Raw genomic sequence first — 19,368 nt, 5'->3', positions numbered from 1 at the left:
GATTCTAAAAGTCATCAGGGCAAAAGCTACTTGTCACTAAAGGCTAGTGTATGCATATATTTCTTTATGTATTGCGTGGGCTATGATTCTTCTATGGATATTAATTCAGTAAATCACTTGCATGGAGACAGAAAGACTAGACTGTAGATGGACATGTTTATGCTGTTCGTTAGCTAGGAATGTGACTCCGGGGAGCTGAACAGATAACTGTAGGCATAACATATTCTTGGCAGGCAGGCCAGGCTGAGCCGGGCACCGCGTTGCTTGGCAGGAAGTAAGGGAAGGGTCAGGGATGCGGGCGAGGCTGCTTCTCTCGGAGTGGTTCAGGAGGCTTAAGGCCTGGATCTCGTGTCCGGGCCCTGTGGAGCCTTAGAAACGGGTGCATCTCGATGATTTAACGTGCACCATGTAAATACGTTAGCAACATAGGCCTAAAAGCCTAATTCAGGTTGCTTTCACGGAAGGCTGGATAACTGACATATTAACGTTGGACGCAACTGCAAATGCGTCTTTATTCTCGGTCATGGAAGGAAAATGCATAGCGATCATGCACATATATATTACATGTTGGGGAACACGTAGGGACACATAACAGGGCAAAATTCAATTTTCCTCAGGACGAAAATGCAAAAATGAACTGACTCCCAAATTTGAAAAGTGGTACAAAGATGATGTGTCTACGGAGTGCATAGATGATAAAACCTTCAAAGTGAGGGAGAACATTGTAAATAAACAATTAAATACTAAAAAATATTCAGATGAAATCAACAAAGTAAGGAGCAAAGAGGTGGAAAAAGGAGACTGGATTCTGGTGAAGAAACCATTCAGAGTGAACAAAGGAGAATCTATGTTCAGTAGACCGGAACAAGTGAGCAGGGCATCCAAAGGGGCAGTGTATGTAGATGGCAAAGGATGGCGCAGCAAGGATGATGTAGTAAGATTAAAAAAAGGTCAGGAATTGTTAATAATGAAAGGAATGGAGGATGAGGAAAGGCAACTTGATGACAGCATTCTGGAATGGGATGATACGCCAGTACACCACAGTGATCAAATAAGCAATGACAGTGTCAGTGCTCGAGGGCAGGAGGAAGAGAGAAATACAAGTAGGGATAGTGGACACGAGAATATAGAAGGAAGATCATGTGTTCTTAAGGGATCTAAGGAAAGAAAAAGGTGCATAAGGATTGAAAATGTAGTGGACAACAGACATGTTGACATACGCACTCATACCGGGTCTGGAAGAGAAATATGTATTCCCAAATGTTATGACAGTTATGTATTGGAATAATATTCTGTTTCATCGTATGACAGTTATGTATTGTTAATTTTGTTTTTTTCACATTGAGGAAGGGAGATGTTGTAATCGTACTTCTTTCTTTCCACTGTTTGTCATCATGCCTCTACCATGTCTACTGTGTCAAGTCACATAGTTCCATCCTGGAATGCTCCGATGGTATTTATGTGACGTCTCATATTCCATTCGGTCATTCAGCTGTTCCGACCTGCTGTTCACTGATGCTTTTGCCAGTTCCTTGTGGGCCTTATATGTAATGCTATTAAATACTTATTCATCATTTACGGTGTCATCTGACTACAACAATGGGACTTGAAGTTTTTTTTATTGTGTTAGCTTCTAACTTTGAAACTGCTGGTGTAATAAAGAGTGAAGAAAGTTGTGCCTTCTCCTCGCCTCCACGTGCTTCACCGTAGCTTGGACACTTCTCAGTCTCGGTTCTGACAACATCTGGAGTGGATGCACCCGACAAAGGAGGCGCCCTTGTGCGCAGTAGGACGGCGGCCAATGGAGCGCGGTTTTTGCAGGTTTGATCAGTTCGGTGGACGCGCGGCTTGGTTCTTGTGCGCATGCTCAGTGGGGCACATTCCGGTTTTTATGCATAGAAAGTCGGTTGAATTCTGACGCGCATACTCTGAGAGGGAAAGGGCGAAAACGTTCATGTGCGCATGTGTAGTTATTTCACGTCTGCGCATGCTCAGTACGGGGAGAGTGGTAACTGCTTTTGTGCGCATGCTCAGTACGTGGAAGAGGGCTGCATTCTTCTGCGCATGCTCAGTACAGTGGAGGCCTGCACTTGTGCGCATGCCCCGTTACTGCGTCACTTCCCTCCCGAGCCCCGCCCCCGTGTGCTCCTGCTGAGGGTCCTGTCGGTCGGTCTGTCTGTCTCTGTCCGTCGGTCCCGGGGTCTCCGAGCGGACTCGTCCCTGCGGGCCTCGGCACTGGCCCTCCCCGGCGCCTTCGACACCGGGAAAGATGCCGGGCCCGGAGGTGAGGGGCCCGGGGGGGTCACGGCTGAAGCGGGGAGGGGGGGTGGGGCCGCCAGAAACCTGCCATTCAGAGCAGCCGCGTCTGGGTTTAAACATTCAACCGTCTTTCTCTGGCCCGGCGTTGCGTTGTCCGGTGTTTGTTGTTTTCGTTTGCTCTTTGCAGCTTCTCCTCAGCGCCTCCTCCGCCTCGAGGCGCTGCTCAGGAGCACCGGGCGCGCACGGGGACACTCAGGGAAGGGAGCACCCTGCAAATGCGTCCTCAGCTTCACCCCACGGTGAGGCCGAGCACAAGGAGAGCAGCACATGGCAGACATGTGTCCTGAAGAAACAATTGAATGTTTCAGAACAAAACGGATGCATCCACAGTGATTGGATTTGATACCTCACATACCGGCTATCTAACAGACTATCACATGCCTCACTGAAAGTATACTTGGTGGAAATAGTAGCCTAGACAAGGGGATGCATAGGGAGAAGCCATTTCACAGCAACACTTATCAAAAGGTTCCTAGAGGGAGCCAAGAGAATAACGCTGATGCCTTTGTGGAACCTCAACCTTGAATTGACACAACTTATGAAGGCGCCCTTTGAACCGCTGCACAAGACATAGCCACAGTTCCTAACCTTAAAGACCACCTTTCTAATTGCAGTCGCGTCACTACACAGGGTGAGTGAGCTGCAGGCACTAACCACTCAAGAACCCTACCTACAAATACACAAGGAAAGGTAGTCATGCGGCTAACCCACATTTCCTCCCCAAGGTCCTATCACAGTTCAACGTAAACCAAACCATTCAACTGTTTTTTTCTTCCTGCAGCCAAAGGCACAAGCTGATAGGGCGCTGCACATGCTAGAAGTTTGCAAAGTTGTGATGTATTACTTGGAAACATATTTTTTTTCGGGCTCAAGGAAGGGCTCACCGATGACAAAAAGCACCATTGCAGGGTGGATAGTGCAAACAATCTAATTATGCTATTTAACAGCAGGTGTGCGCTTGGAAACCAGTTCCAGAGCACACTCCATAAGGAAGAAATGAGCGACCCTGGCCTTCATACCAAACGTGCCTCTAGACAGCCACATGGTCATCCTTGCGCACCTTCACCAAAACACTATTATTTGGATATACAAGTGAACAAGGAGTCCGAAGTGGTCCAAAGAGTACAGAAACATCTATTTGCAAGCTCAAACTAATTTTTGACACCATCAGGAGTAACCAGGAATACAAAATCAATACACAGAATGTGAATCCAGAAACGGATTTATGCTGCAAAACGAAATGATTACCAGGAGGAGGAGTTTTGCAGCTTCAAGAATATTATGGATTTATATGCGACCCTCCACCTCCTCAGTGTATAAAATGAGGTGAGACAAGGATGGAGAACATTATGCAACATTAAAGACGCAGAGGAAGCCAACTAACACAGGAAGTCGCTCGGGGGGGAAAAATAATCTGAAGATGGCGACCAGGCACAGGGACTTCTGGGGCACACGTCTGATGTCATAGGAGAATTGGACATCAAATGGGTACAGGCTACGCCCGGCAACACAAAAAGAGAGAACAAACTTTTGCAATGCAATAGGTCTTGCATTACTTTTTATTTATTTTTCAAGCAATTGTGGCACCCGCTTATTGCTTAAAAAATAAATAGAAAAAAGCATTTGCAATACAATAGCTCTCTCTCGCATTATTGAAAGTTCATGGGAGGTTACAAAAGTAGAAAAGGCGGTACTAAGGAGGGACTACTATGCCTATTCTCAAATCAAAAGTAAACATTGAGAAAGGAGAGTAACAGAAGCCAATTGAAGCGATGGGCGGAGCTCCAGGTCCATTCCTGAATACAGCCTGTCACGAAGAGATCGTGCAGTTGCCTACGTGAGACTTCAAAAGGGGACTAAGATCCAAACCCAACCAGTAGATGGCGGGATAATGCACATGCGATGTGAAATCTGTTTATGATTTGTGTCTACTAAGATATTCTTCATGTAATTTGTGTGATCTTTTAACTCTTTATTCTTGTGTTTTGGTTTTATATGTGTTTGAGTTTCAAGGTGAACTGCGATTTAATGTTTCTGTTTATTTATAGTCCCCTTGTGTCGCTTATATGTTGTGTTCTTTACTGTACTGTTTGCAAACTTGTATATTTTATGCTGATTACAATTAATCTTACCATATCTTAGATGCTTGCATATTGAGGGAGCGTGTCTTAAGCTTGTGGTTTGTGGTTCGAGCAGTAACGTACCCCTCCCCACAGCGCCTTGAGACCCTACTGGGTGAGTAGCGCGCTATACAAAAATTATTGATTGATTGATTGATTGCCTGCAGAAGACCCATTTTGGCATGGTCAGACTTATGCATGTGCTTTATGTCTAGGCCTTGGCAATGCAGAAACCTCCAGCTGTGATGCATTTTTAATAGTGTTTACTGTTCTACTTTTGTCAGATTAAATATGGCTAACCCAGAAGCTAATGGAAGGAAAATGGCATACTTTACAAATTATCTTCATTCTCTAGTTGATCTTTCTGCAGTGTAGTTTATGAACATGCTATTCATCTCTATTATTTTTACAACCTGTTCTTCCAGGCTCCAGTTACATTCCAGGATTTTGCTGCTGGTTTCTCTGCCGAGGAGTGGAAGCTTTTGCACACATGGCAGAGGGAGCTGTACAGAAACCTAATGAAGGAAATACACCAGGCCTTCACCTCGCTGGGTTAAGTAACACTGAACTTCATTCTTAAACTTGCCTAATACATAAAATCCCCTTCCTGTTTTCATGCTTTTGATGCTCAGAATTGGTTTTGATCTGTATCTATAAACTTTAATGAATTCTGTACTAGATCACTCTCAAAAGGCAGCTTACGGTCACGCAGATTAACCTTACACCCATGTACAAGAAGTAAAGCACAAGTTGTAACCACTTTCTATGGCTCGCCTGCAGAGGTTTGTTAAAGGCATGTCTGTATGTTGGTCTCATGGCCTGGAACTCATGTTGGTCTTAGAGGGGTGAGAAAATACAGCTGAAGCATATGCTCCCTCCATAACTTATTACTTACCCATATCCTTTAGCCATCTAGTTCATAGAATCTTGGCCCAGCCTCTTAGCCTGCCTGCTACGGCTATGCAATGGCTTTGCCAGTGTAGCATCCTGCCTGAAAGAATCCTTGCTGGGAAGAACGCTATGTTCTCAAAATCTGCTATGGTTGGATAGTGTTGTGGTGTCAATTTAGCCAGTATAGCATTCCTCAAATAATCTTCTTTTGTTTCGACTGGCTTCATTTCATTGGTGATGAGCAGGTACTTAGGGATTAAAACACCTCCTAGTTGACGTTTGTGAACGTTCTGTGGCAAGTCCAGCAACCTGTTGCGGGGACCATGCGGGACCTCTCCTTTGTATAAAAAATGGTGTCTTGTAGCCCGGAAACACTATTAGACACTCACAAACGTACTGTGTTCAATACGATATTTACAGGTTTAGTGTGTATTGCTTTCTAAAAGTTACTGTACGGGATAGACATGAGCTGGCCAGCGATTTACAGCCTGTGGAATACGCAGTTGAAGTGTGGCACCATTTGTAATTGAACGGTTTGCACGCCCAATTATGCGACTACTAGTATATGACACCATGCACATGCACGCTACCTTTAGACCCGGGAGTGGCAAAAGACAACGTAGCACCCATTATATATACTGTCTCAAAATGCATGGAACTGCTAGCAACTCCAGGCATTACTAGAAGAAGGATTGCTATAGCAACATTAGCGTCTACAGGCATTCCTGGAAGAAGGATCGCTATAGCAACACTAGCAGCTCGGGCATTCCTGGAGGAAGGATCGCTATAGCAGTGTTAGCAGCTCAGTTATTTCTAGAAGAAGGAGCGCTATAGCAACATTAGCAGCTGCAGGCATTCCTGGAAAAAGGATCGCCATAGCAGCGTTAGCAGCTGCAGACATTACTAGAAGAAGGATCGTTATAGCAGTGTTAGCAGCTCAGGCATTCCTGGAAGAAGGATCGGTATAGGAACAGTAGCCGCTCTGGCATTCCTAGAAGCTAGAAGAAAGAGCGCTATAGCAACATTAGCAGCTCTGGCATTCCTAGAAGAAGGATCGCTATAGTAACATTAGCAGCTGCAGGCATTACTAGAAGAAGGATCGCTATAGCAACATTAGCCGCTGCAGACATTACTAGAAGAAGGATCGCTATAGCAACATTAGCCGCTGCAGACATTCCTGGAAGAAGAATCGCTATAGCAGCGTTAGCAGCTGCAGGCATTCCTAGAAGAAGGATCGCTATAGCAACATTAGCAGCTCTGGCATTCCTAGAAGAAGGATAACTTCAGCAATATTAGCAGCTGCGGATTTTACAAGGAATTTCTCAATGTGTTGTCAATAATTAGTAAAAGTAGTATGAGGAAAACCATCAAACAATCTTATGTGAATAAAATATTGACTCTTAGTATTACACACATAGATGCACGCACACACTTTTGTCTCATTGCTTTTTCACACTCAGTGCAAAATAGAAGGAATGTCCGCACCTCTCATGTTTCTGAACACTCTCTAAAAATTATCTCTTATTTGGTAAGAGTGAAAGGGGGTCTTTGAAGCCCTTAGTAGAGGCTGTTGGAGGGGACATATTCAAAAGGAGATTAGTCTTGTTGAAGCATTACTGAGGGGCAGTGGGGCGCTGTGTGGTAAAGCTTTCACCGTCTCCTCGAGAAGAAGAGGATGAACGTGATGATAATGAATTGCCCATATACAAGTTCGCAAAGAACTCTGGGTGTAAAAGGAATAAAGTACTTGAAACATTTACATTTATGATATGTCACCTGCCAGGTAAACCTGATGCGGCTGCCTTGAGATTATTAGCGGCTATCTGCAACTAACGGTTTTCATACAGAGATGATCAAGAATGTGCAAAGACCATGTAAGCTTTCGTAAAAATTCCACAAAATTATGTGACATGCAACTCTGGAATTTTGTGCTATATTTTAGAGCAAAATGTGTTTATTGATTTTGGAACAAATTTTGCGCTAAAAACAAAAGCACAGTGAACAGCTGCTCGCATTTTATTGTTCCCAGGCCTTTGCAGTAAATTTGGACAGTAAATGGCGCATTCACCGTAATTTTTTACAGCGTAAGACTTGAAGCGGCATAAAGACAGAATTTTGTGTAATAAGGATAATCCAAAATTCTTGAAATTACACTGGCGTAATTTTAATTTTGCCTATTCCTAGATATGGCCTGAGGGCAATTGGTGGTAGACGAGTTGACTGTGTAAAACATATACAAATGGTAAAAATATCGGACTATCTGGATCAAAGGTTAAGAGAGATGCCAGTGACATCTATGAGTGAAATACAAGCCATAACGAATAAAACAGAGGATTGGTTGAATTAATATACATATAACAAAATTGCAATTCTACAACACTAACAATATTAGTAGCTCTCAATGTTTTTCAGCTCTCAGTACAGAAAAGGTTGGAGACCCACGCACTAGCTTGTTAGCGTGGAGTAAGCTGCTTTAGGAAATACTTGTGGGCAATGTAATTCATTGTTAGGACAACCTATCACTTTTTGCTAGAATTGTTCACCGCTAAAAGTGCTGAAAGAGTGTCTTCTTGAATTTCTTGCTTTTTTTGTGAACGTAAGAATGGTACATTGGAGTAGAGTACATACCACGGAATAAGAATGTGTTCATTGAGTGTTTTTCGAGATTACCTGTAAGGAAGGAAATAAAAGAAGATCGAGGAGGAAGATCAGTGTGTTATAGTGATTGAGCAATAAGCAACGAATGATCGGATTTCTGGGGGTTTGAGACTAAGTGTTATAAGGTGTAATCATGTCTTCAGTAACGTTTGTGAACATATGTCTATTGTCTGACCCTCAAAGGGTGGTGTGGTGTGAAGAAAGAGAAACATAACTGATTATCAATGTAGGGATTTTGTATGAAAGTGATATTGTGCTTAGGAAAAAATGGCTGATTGTGCCGCAAGAGCTCAGGGAAAATATCCTACCAATTGCTCTCAAAAGCCAGGTTTTTATGAGTGCCACTGAGTGGTGCATTTGGCCGACTCTATGGCCAGGTTGGATTTCAATGCACAGGAAAAGATCAGAAATTGGTTTACAGGTGTATCAATCAATCAATCAATTGTATTTGTATAGCGCGCTACTCACCCTGAGCGGTCCCAAGGCGCTTGGGGGGGGGGGGAGGTCTGCTACTGCTCGAACAGCCAGGTCTTGAGTTGCTTCCTGAAGGAGAGGTGGTCTTGGGTCAGACGGAGGTGGATGGGGAGGGAGTTCCAAGTCTTGGCCGCCAGGTAGGAGAAGGATCTTCCTCCCATGGTGGCTCTTCGAATGCGTGGAACGGTGGCGAGGGCGTGGCTAGTCGATCGTAGCTGGCGGGTGGGAGTGTAGAAGGTCAGGTGGTTGTTGAGGTACCTGGGGCCCAGGTCGTGGAGGGCCTTGTGTGCGTGGGTGAGGAGTCGGAACGTGATTCTCTTGTTGACGGGGAGCCAGTGCAGGGTTCTCAGGTGTCCGGAGATGTGGCTGTGTCGGGGGATGTCCAGGATGAGTCGTGCGGAGGCGTTTTGGATGCGTTGGAGTCTTTTCTGCAGTTTGGCTGTGGTTCCGGTGTAGAGGGTGTTTCCGTAGTCCAGTCGGTTGGTGACGAGAGCCTGGGTGACCGTCTTCCTGGTTTCGGCGGGGATCCATCGGAAGATCTTTCGGAGCATGCGTAGGATGTTGAAACATGATGATGAGACGGCGTTGACTTGTCTGGTCATCGAGAGGGAGGAGTCCAGGATGAAGCCCAGGTAGCGTGCGTGGTCCGTTGGCTTGGGGGCGGTGCCCAGGGCAGGGGGCCACCAGGAGTCGTTCCAGGCAGAGGGCGATGATCCCAGGATGAGGACTTCCGTCTTGTCTGAGTTCAGTTTCAGGCGGCTGTTCATCATCCACTCGGCTACGTCTTTCATCCCTTCGTGTAGTTTGGTTCTGGCGGTGGCTGGGTCGTTGGTGAGGGAGAGGATCAGTTGGGTGTCGGCATAGGAGATGATGTTGAGGTTGTGTTTGCGTGCGATGGCTGCGAGGGGGCTCATGTAGACGATGAAGAGGGTGGGGCTGAGAGATGATCCTTGTGGTACGCCGCAGATGACCTCGGTGGCCTCGGATCTGAACGGGGGAGGCGGACTCTCTGGGTTCTTCCGGCGAGGAACGAGATGATCCACTCTAGTGCCTTCTCTTGGATTCCGATGTTGCTGAGGCGCTGCACTAGGGTGCGGTGGCAGACAGTATCGAACGCTACTGAGAGGTCCAGGAGGAATTGTGTGCGGGGTCCTGGGGGTCTGTAGATGAGGGTGCCTCTGAGTGTGGTCTTGGGGTCGGTGTGTATCTGGAAGTGAAGATGTTCGGCGCCTGTGAGGGTGTCGTCGGAGTTGGTAGTGATGCGGACGGTGTTCTTATGGACGATGGCGATGCCTCCTCCAGTCTGGTTGACCCGGTCCCTCCGGGTGATCTTGTATCCGTCCGGGATGGCGATGGCGATGTCTGGCGCTGAGGAGGCGTTCATCCAAGTTTCCGTGAGGAAGGCGACGTCTGGAGATGTGGTGTCGAGCAGGTTCCATAGTTCCACGGCGTGTCTGTGGACGGAGCGGGTGTTGAGCAGGATGCACTTCAGGTGGTTGCTGCTGGTGCTCGGCTTGGCGGGTGCGGTGCAGCTCCGGATGCAAGAGAACTTGCAGGATTGGCAGGTGAAGGGTCCGTGGGTGCGTCTTGGGGTAGCTCGATAGCGCCCGGGGATCCGGCCGGTGTTGAGTGCGATGAGGGTGGCGGTGTCGTAAGTTCGTCGGGTGGGTTGGCAGCATCGGGGGCCAGGGGTCCTGGTGCTGGGCGGGGACGGGCGCAGACGGGCTTGCCTTCGCTGCGCGTACGCGTAGACTCTGCCATAAGTGGAGAGTGGGGGGGCGGAGCGAGGGAGGAGCAGCTGGGAGGTGGGAGCGGGGTGGCGAATGGGAGAGGGACCAGATGGAGAGGGGGCCGCGCCGCGGGGGAGCAGCGGCAGGGAGCGGGGTGGAGCAGCTGGGAACGGCGGCTGAATCGCTAGGGGGCTGAAAAAACAAACAAAGGCAGGGGGATAAACAGCGGACAATCAGGGGCACAGCACAAGAACAGAATCGGGTACAGCGGGCAAAAACACACAGCACAGCAGAATTACAAGTACCGGGAGATACAAACGCAGAGATACAAACGCAGTCAGGGGCACAGCGGAAGCAAGGCGGCAACGAGCAGGCGGTGGCAGCAGGGGGACCGGGTGACCTCGGGAGGGGCCACGCGGCGGGTTGAGCGACCGGCACTGTATAGAGTGAAAGTTCTTAGAAAACCATTAACTACCCTCTAGTAACTGCAGAAAAGACAGAGCTTTTGTCTCCATGGCTGCCCACAATATGCCGGGTATTATCACCATTCGGCAGGACCGGTGCTACCAAGAATTACTGTTAGAAATATAAAACTTCAGAGGAAATCATGGACTGGCTCCAATTCACACGGTATCTTGTCTACTCTCAGCTCTGTTGATCCCATTTCTTGAGAACCACATGATTGGCGAGAAGGGAATGTATAGATGTTGTCTTCTCTAATTTAATGTGCTTGATCGAATTCCTGGCAGAAATAAACTCCCCAAACATGTTTTGAACTCTCTGCTGTCTCAAGAGTATACCTTATTTATACATTACATTACTGGCTAACTCATGTGAGAAAAAAGCTTTTAAATTGTCTGCTCTTGGTTTGAAGAATTGACATTGTCTCCCTAAAGTAAACGAAGATATATTATCTGCAAACAAATATAATAGTTTACTCAGTAAATCGATTGTAATATTACTTCTTAGAGAAATCTGTTGCTGGAAATTGGGAAACCACTAAAGGTCTGTTTATGAGTTTGACGATCCAATGGACCGCCAAACCTCCCTATAATGAGTTTGGCAGTCGTACCCCCATTGGCCGGGGATCCCTGATGGAGAAGTGTGGCTCACTGGTTAGAAGCGGCAGACCCTGAAGCAGAGGTCGGCCAGGGACCAGGGTTCAATTCCCGTCGCGGCAGGGTCTTGGGTCAATGTCCGCGGACTCGATAATTCTCACTTAGGTGCCTACGCTAACCATGGGTCCCACTCTGCAACTCTGGGCAATAGCTTGCTTAATCTCCACAATGGCCCAGCAACGCCGGGGTTGCCTGGCTTCACCTTGGGGTGCCCTCTCACAGGGAAAGCCAGGACGGGTTCCCCAGTGGTATACAGCGCCTGGACACCACGTAACGAGGTAACAGTGCGCTTTACAAGTATACATACATTACATTACATTACATCCCTCGGACGTGGCATGGCGGTCATAGGCTCGCAATATGTTGGAAGTGCCCATGCAACACTTTCAAGCATTTAAGGGTGTTGCCTCAAGGCCTAGGGATGCATGCAGGGGGCACATGGAGGCAGGAACAGGCTTCGTTACTCCGCAGCACTGCCTTGCTAGGTCTCACATATGAGCCTTAGCACAGCACTGCCGTGAGACCGCCCGCCGGACCAGGAGAAAACTCCTAATCCGGCAGGCAGTGGAGTTTGGCGGTGTGGGAGTGGCATCGGGGTACATCATTTCTGAGGTACCACACTCTAATAAATACCTCACTGCAGAAAGGATTAAATGTCAATGTAAACACAATATGCCTACACCATTCCCACTCACAGTCCCCATTCACACCTACTTTACTCAAGATAATACTGTGCTAAAATTGAGGAAGCAGCACTTAATTGCCAAAGCAATGTCAACTGCAAGACTCTGCAATTTACCAGTATGAGTTACTACAAAAAAAACAATGAGAAAACATACACCTTTCATTCCAACGAAAAGTAAGGCTGTGCTGCCTGTAAACTTGTTTAACATAGTTCTTCACAGTACAACTATAGTTCTCTGGCCACAACCGAAGGTACGGCGCAAAACAAGAATTCACCTTGTCATGGACAGAACCTTCACAGACAAAAGTTGTCTAGGGAATGGCACGGTGATCAGCCCAAGGGTGTGGTGGGGGCTGGTTGTGCAGGTTATGGATTGTTGCGAAGATAAGGTCCCATGTGTTGCCCTTGGAGTGAGTTCGGTGGTGATATGGTGTTTATTTCTAGGTTTTTACGCAGATACGTCTAATATTTGGTCATATTTGTCTTTGTACTGGACTATCATTTTTGTCATGAGAACAAACATACAATGAATTGTAGATCACTAACATACCTTTTCTTTCCACCTCAGGCCCTATGATCGCTGCTTCTGTGTTTTCATTAAGCGAACAAGTAAAGAAAGGTCTAAGCCAAGAGGATGACCAGAACATGGAAAGAAGAAATCACAACAACCATCAACAAAGTGAGTGAAAGATTAGAAATGTTTCATCTACTTTCTGATGGAGGTGGGGCAGGCTGTGTTCTGCACAGACAAACGTGCATCACTGCTGTGAGGATCAGTGAGCCGTTGTGCTACAGCATTTGACACACTGGTGTACTTTCCTGCTTCACCTTGTGGGGACAGGAGTGTCCTGCTGCTTTATCATGTGAGGATAGTTGTGCCCTTCAGCGTAATCGTGTCCTCATTCACCATATGAAGATTAGTATGTCCTCTTGCTTCATCATGTGAGGTGTGGGGATGAGAGTGACCGCCAGCCTTGCTGTTTGAGGTTGGGTGTGTCCTAACTTGAGTATTGGTATGTCTTGTTGGTTCGTTGTTTGAGGACTGGTCTGTCCTCCTGCTTCACTGTGTGAGGATCAATGTATTCTTGTGCTTCAATGTCTGAGGGTTAGTGTGTCTTGGATCTTCACCTTGTGAGAGTCGTATTATTCACTGTGTGAGGACTGGTGTTTCTTGGTTCTTCACTGTGAAGATCGATGTATTGGTGTGCCGCTCTTCCTGTTGGGACACACTTACCCCTTGAACTCACAACTGTTGTTGGTGCTGGTTGCTGGACGCTGCCCCAGGCCCTGAGAGTCCCCCCGCTGCCGCGTTTCGTCACCCGCGGCCGCCGAGCGGGGCACTCCATTTCCCAGCATCCTTCCTGGTGGGGCGCTGTAGGAAGGTAGATCCCTGACTATGGTTGCCCCCAACTTTTTGCCTGGTGTTTTGCTGGTTTTCTGACTTAGTTGACCTGAGGCCCTGCTATTCAGGACCTCAGGCCCACTGCTCTCTCTGTTAAAATGGATTCCATGTACCCTAGGTACATATCCAATTGGATACTGAGTCACCTTATCAGTCCCTGTACAGTGTACCTTAGGTACCCAGGGCATAGGTGTACCCAGGGCCTACCAGGGGCTGCAGCATGAATTATGCCACCCCTGGCTGCCCATCCAAATCTGACACAACTGGCTGCTTGACAGCTGGGGCAAGGTGGTGTAATCACCCTTTGCTTTAGATATAGTATACCTATATCTAACCCTAAAATGGACACACAGATCTCCTATCAGTCACTCCTATGGCAGGCCTTGACAATCCTGAAGGCAGAGTGCTTGGAATCGTGTGATATAGTGCTCTGGCATGAGCTGAGCCTGTCTGCGGCTTTCGGGATCCATCCCTTAGCCGTTTCCATGATATCGCATACCATATACTCTTAAGTGCATTATAATCCTCGCGGTTATATGCCAACTCTGGTATCGCTTTATCAAAACATGTCGAGTAAGGTGTCATACGAATTGGAATACTAACCCCTCGCCAATTCTGGCGACGGGGTTAGCATTCCACCCTTCTAGAGGGACACGACATGGATGTAACCTGTTACCCCGGTTAAAGTCAAACAGAGCCTTAGCTCCACAAAATGGATGCTGCCACCGAGACACAAGTCTGCCCTCCTGCTGCTGGGAGTCCTCCCAGAGCAGGAGGCAAGGACAAAGGGTTTCCTGCCAGGGGCGGTGCTAGCACCGTCCCAGACAGGATTTTGTGTATCCTAGGTAGGCAGGGCTTCAGAGGAAGGTGACTGCAAGTGGCACCCCGGTGCTCACTGTGCATAGGCCGGCTGAAACCAGTTCCAGGGGCACTCCAGCCCCTGGCCTGGGGAAAGCCCGCCAAAGGAGAGGGGTGTAACCACCCCCCTCCTAGTCCCACCCATAGGGCAGGACTTAGTCGCGTGCCAGCCCCTTTTTGCAGGATAAAGGTAGGACCTGGCCCCCTTCCAAATCAGATCATCTTTGAATCCTGAAACTACTTTCTTCAAGAAGGAACTCAAGACTCTTCCTAAGATTTCTCCCTTGTGACTAAGGAGTAGTCACCCTGCAGCAGCAGGCACCAACCAAGCTTTGCGGTTTGTTGCCAGTCTCTCCTTCGGATCAAGACTGCTTCATCACGACGAGAACCGGCTTCCCTGGCACCTCTGACCTCAACCCACATCATCAGCCCAGCTGTGATCCGTGGGTGTGGCGAGACCTCGAGGGACCGGCCATCTTCTGAACTGCACGACGCTTGTCCAGCACGACGCCTGAGTGACCCTCGACTGAGTGCCTTGGGGTAAGAGAAGCCCCGACCCTGAGCAGCTCCAGCACCGAAGTCCAGCCCCCCTGCATCCACGAGATCGGCGTGGGGCCCTTCTGCTTTTTGCTGCTCACCGCGTTGTCCAGGTCGCTTGCCCGTTGGCTAGTGGCCCCCTCACGACGCTCCACGACAACTAACACTGCTGGTCTGGTTGCTCCAGACTAGCCCGTGCTCCCCTCCAAAAGAGGAGCACCCTGGACCCTCCTGGTCCACTCAAGATGCCATTTTAGGTCCACCGCGTGGGCCTTGCATTTGCCAAGACTTGTTGCCCAATCCTGGGTCCAGCGACGTCGACAGCAAGAACCTTCGTGGGACAGCTCGCACCTCCATCCTGGTCGCCGACAACGCCTCCTGGTCCGAGAGACTGCAGAGCCCAGCAGCGCCCACTCACCTGACTGCGGTGACTTCGCCCGGTGCCATCCTGGTGCCCACTTAATCACTGGCTAGTGATTCAGAACTTGGTCCCCTCTGCTTTCAGGTTTTCTTCTTCCCTGATCCAGGCTTGGATCTCTTCGAACTTTTCTTCACTGGCCGCCTGCCAGCAACTTCTTCTTCAGGCTCCTGGTCCGTCAACGTGGGTTTCCGACGCAACTTGAACCCTATGCAGCCGCAGCCCCTGGGCTAGGTAAATCCAGCACTCCGGTGCCCCAGCATAGTCCAACACTCCAAGTGTTTGGATCCACTCCCGTTTTCGTCCCAGCTAGTCGGGTTCGCCCGAGAACAGTAACTTTGTGAATTCTAGTTTCCATAGACTTTGTCCCGCATCCCGCGTGAGAGTGCACACTCTGCACCCGAGTTCCCTAGGCCTCCTGCTAGTAATCTAAAGGTTCAGTAGTCCAGTCCTAGCGATCCCAAAGCCTCTGAGAATCGTTACTTACCTGCTAGTAATTCGCATTCCACTTTTGTAGTATATGGTTTTTCGTGCCCCTCGGGCATTTGTGTAAATTGTGCGACTTGAAGTATTTTTATAAGAGTTTTGTTGTGTGCTTAGCTCCCTGTCTCATAAAGAGCCAGCGTAGTCTTGTTATAAATAAATACACTGTTTATTTTCATAACAACTTGTGTGGTGTCCTTTCACTGGGTGTTCAAGGGGTAATGTGATGGTAAAACAGCTGGCTTAACACGCCCTCTAGAGTCTTAGCCTTAGACTGCTCGTATCCATGCTACTAGGATAGCTGGTCTATAAGGTTGACTTACAACCCATCATCAATAAGGGTTGTTTGGACTGATATATAGTGATCACTAGAATAGTGAGCACTGCACATCAGGCCAACTTCTCACAGGCGCCGCCTGACGACGCAACAACCGCGACCGGAGGCCCTTGAAAGATCCTGCGGCCCCGGTGGAGCGGGTGCCGCTCTTCCTGTTGGGACACACTTACCCCTTGAACTCACGACTGTTGTTGGTGCTGGTTGCTGGACGCTGCCCCAGGCCCTGAGAGTCCCCCCACTGCCGCGTTTCGTCACCCGCGGCCGCCGAGCGGGGGACTCCATTTCCCAGCATCCTTCCTGGTGGGGCGCCGCCTGACGACGCAACAACCGCGACCGGAGGCCCTTGAAAGATCCTGCGCCCCCCGCGTTGCGTGATCGCGCGCGGGTCTGCGCCGGGCTAAGGGCGGGCCGTCTGTGGCCGTCCGGGGCCAAACGAGGCCGGGCTGGGCCCACCCTCTTATTGTTTGGCCAGGACTCCTTGGACCTTATTATAGTAAGCCTCCATCGTTTTACATGAGTCCACATTTGACTTTACTTATTGCAAACGCTGTATGACTATCTAACTGCTTAGTGGCCTATAGTGGTTTACCTAGATTTGTAGTAACACCCGCTCACATTATGACTCCGCGCGTGTCCAAAGAAAAATCATCATTAGCAGGAGGGGCAAAAAGAGGAACCTTAGATAATTATATCACCAGGGCCACCTCAGAAATAGACAGAGAAATCGCGCTGGCTGAGCGACGCGCCAAGCGACGTCTATCTGTCGAACTTCTTAAATACAAATGTTCATCTTTGGGTCCGCAATTGCAAAAACAACAAGTGATGGACTGAATGTGGATCAATGTCACACACTCCCCCAGTCAAAAGATCTGGGCCCAAATCCATCGTTTTTTTGCACTCCACACCACCCTGGGTTAGACAATGGCGATATGCAAATCAGCTCTGACCCTGTTGCCCCATGGGAACAGTCCAGTCCGAACTACAAAAGCCATGTCCTTCCCAGAACGGAATCAAGCATCCGAGGACCGGACCGGTTTCGAGGTAACACCTCTCTTCAGCCCGGCTAGCTTGACTCCAAATGGTGTGGAGTGCCTGGGACCCACGTCTGGGCATCCCCAGCGCACTTAGGGCGGCAATTGCAAAAACAACAAGTGATGGACTGAATGTGGATCAATGTCACACACTCCCCCAGTCAAAAGATCTGGGCCCAAATCCATCGTTTTTTTGCACTCCACACCACCCTGGGTTAGACAATGGCGATATGCAAATCAGCTCTGACCCTGTTGCCCCATGGGAACAGTCCAGTCCGAACTACAGTCCGGTCTGGGAAAGATATGGCTGTTGTAGTTCGGACTGGACTGTTCCCATGGGGCAACAGGGTCAGAGCTGATTTGCATAAAGCCATTATCTGACCCAGGGTGGTGTGGAGTGCAAAAAAACGATGGATTTGGGCCCAGATCTTTTGACTGGGGGAGTGTGTGACATTGATCCACATTCAGTCCATCACTTGTTGTTATTTGCAATTGCCGCCCTAAGTGCGCTGGGGATGCCCAGACGTGGGTCCCAGGCACTCCACACCACTTGGAGTCAAGCTAGCCGGGCTGAAGAGAGGTGTTACCTCGAAACCGGTCCGGTCCTCGGATGCTTGATTCCGGTCTGGGAAAGATATGGCTGTTGTAGTTCGGACTGGACTGTTCCCATGGGGCAACAGGGTCAGAGCTGATTTGCATAAAGCCATTATCTGACCCAGGGTGGTGTGGAGTGCAAAAAAACGATGGATTTGGGCCCAGATCTTTTGACTGGGGGAGTGTGTGACATTGATCCACATTCAGTCCATCACTTGTTGTTATTTGCAATTGCCGCCCTAAGTGCGCTGGGGATGCCCAGACGTGGGTCCCAGGCACTCCACACCACTTGGAGTCAAGCTAGCCGGGCTGAAGAGAGGTGTTACCTCGAAACCGGTCCGGTCCTCGGATGCTTGATTCCGGTCTGGGAAAGATATGGCTGTTGTAGTTCGGACTGGACTGTTCCCATGGGGCAACAGGGTCAGAGCTGATTTGCATAAAGCCATTATCTGACCCAGGGTGGTGTGGAGTGCAAAAAAACGATGGATTTGGGCCCAGATCTTTTGACTGGGGGAGTGTGTGACATTGATCCACATTCAGTCCATCACTTGTTGTTATTTGCAATTGCCGCCCTAAGTGCGCTGGGGATGCCCAGACGTGGGTCCCAGGCACTCCACACCACTTGGAGTCAAGCTAGCCGGGCTGAAGAGAGGTGTTACCTCGAAACCGGTCCGGTCCTCGGATGCTTGATTCCGGTCTGGGAAAGATATGGCTGTTGTAGTTCGGACTGGACTGTTCCCATGGGGCAACAGGGTCAGAGCTGATTTGCATAAAGCCATTATCTGACCCAGGGTGGTGTGGAGTGCAAAAAAACGATGGATTTGGGCCCAGATCTTTTGACTGGGGGAGTGTGTGACATTGATCCACATTCAGTCCATCACTTGTTGTTATTTGCATCTTTGGGTCCAACACAAGTACTCACCTCACCACATAATAGCAAACAAACACTAAATGAGGAGCATGAGTTATCTAGCAACGATTGTATCCCCCTAATCCTGCTAGATAGAACTCACACTACTGATATAAACAGTGAATTAAATATAAACGCCCCACCTTCCTCTTCTAACTCATTACTAGAGATGGAAGAACTACCAGAGACGCATTCACCGACAGTAGAGATTGTCAAAAAAGAGAATAAATGCTGTAAAAATCAAACACGAGCCCATGGCCCACCACCAAAAAAAAAGAAGGAAGAGGGGCGGGGACAGACATGTTGGTAAAAGCGCAAAAATATGTATACCATCAATAGATCTAACTAAGAAGCAAGTCACGAGGGATACATCATCTGGTCCCAAAACAAACTTATTCTCGGAGGGTTCGTCTTCAGAAGGTCTAATGGAGGCTATGGAACACCTTCTAAAATCCCTCTTGCTACCTCTTATAGAGAGAGTTAAGAGGCTGGGAGATCAAATGACTCACTTATTGGAAGTCTCCCACTTAAATGAAGAGGCTTCAAAGCAACTTACTTCCCAGAAAAACCGAACTGCATCTAAGTGTCCCACATTGAGACCAGCTAAGCCCCAAGGGGAATGCCCCCTACCAAAACCAGGGCTCGCCCAGACTGCTCCTGTTAGGTCGGAGCCGCCCCGACAGCCACCTAGAGAGAAAATTCTAATAGGATCTTCAAACATCACCAAAAATACAGTACCATTTAAGGCACCCTCATCACACAAGGCCCAAAACAACAGTGGGCCCTATATAGATTTACCCCCT

General features: G+C 48.6%; 1 protein-coding gene across 3 annotated transcripts in view; it reads left to right on the top strand.

Annotated features, from left to right (window-relative positions):
• Window positions 1-2,140: 2,140 nt before the first annotated feature.
• Window positions 2,141-19,368, top strand: part of LOC144770959 (uncharacterized) — a 267,516-nt gene continuing 250,288 nt past the window's right edge. For 2 of the 3 annotated variants that reach the window (XM_078655812.1, XM_078655810.1), the window contains exons 1-3: window positions 2,143-2,284; window positions 4,865-4,991; window positions 12,564-12,674. In XM_078655812.1, coding sequence (XP_078511938.1) covers window positions 2,270-2,284; window positions 4,865-4,991; window positions 12,564-12,674 — 253 coding nt within the window. In that variant the 5' untranslated portion in view covers window positions 2,143-2,269. Of the gene's footprint in view, window positions 2,285-4,864; window positions 4,992-12,563; window positions 12,675-19,368 lie in introns of all 3 variants that reach the window. The other variant, XM_078655811.1, reaches the window with a different exon arrangement.

The sequence above is a fragment of the Lissotriton helveticus genome, chromosome 7 (genome assembly GCF_964261635.1).
Source record: "Lissotriton helveticus chromosome 7, aLisHel1.1, whole genome shotgun sequence".
NCBI classification, from domain to species: domain Eukaryota; kingdom Metazoa; phylum Chordata; class Amphibia; order Caudata; family Salamandridae; genus Lissotriton; species Lissotriton helveticus.
The sequence above is the reverse complement of the archived record's forward strand: the minus strand, read 5'-3'. Positions and strand labels throughout refer to the sequence as shown.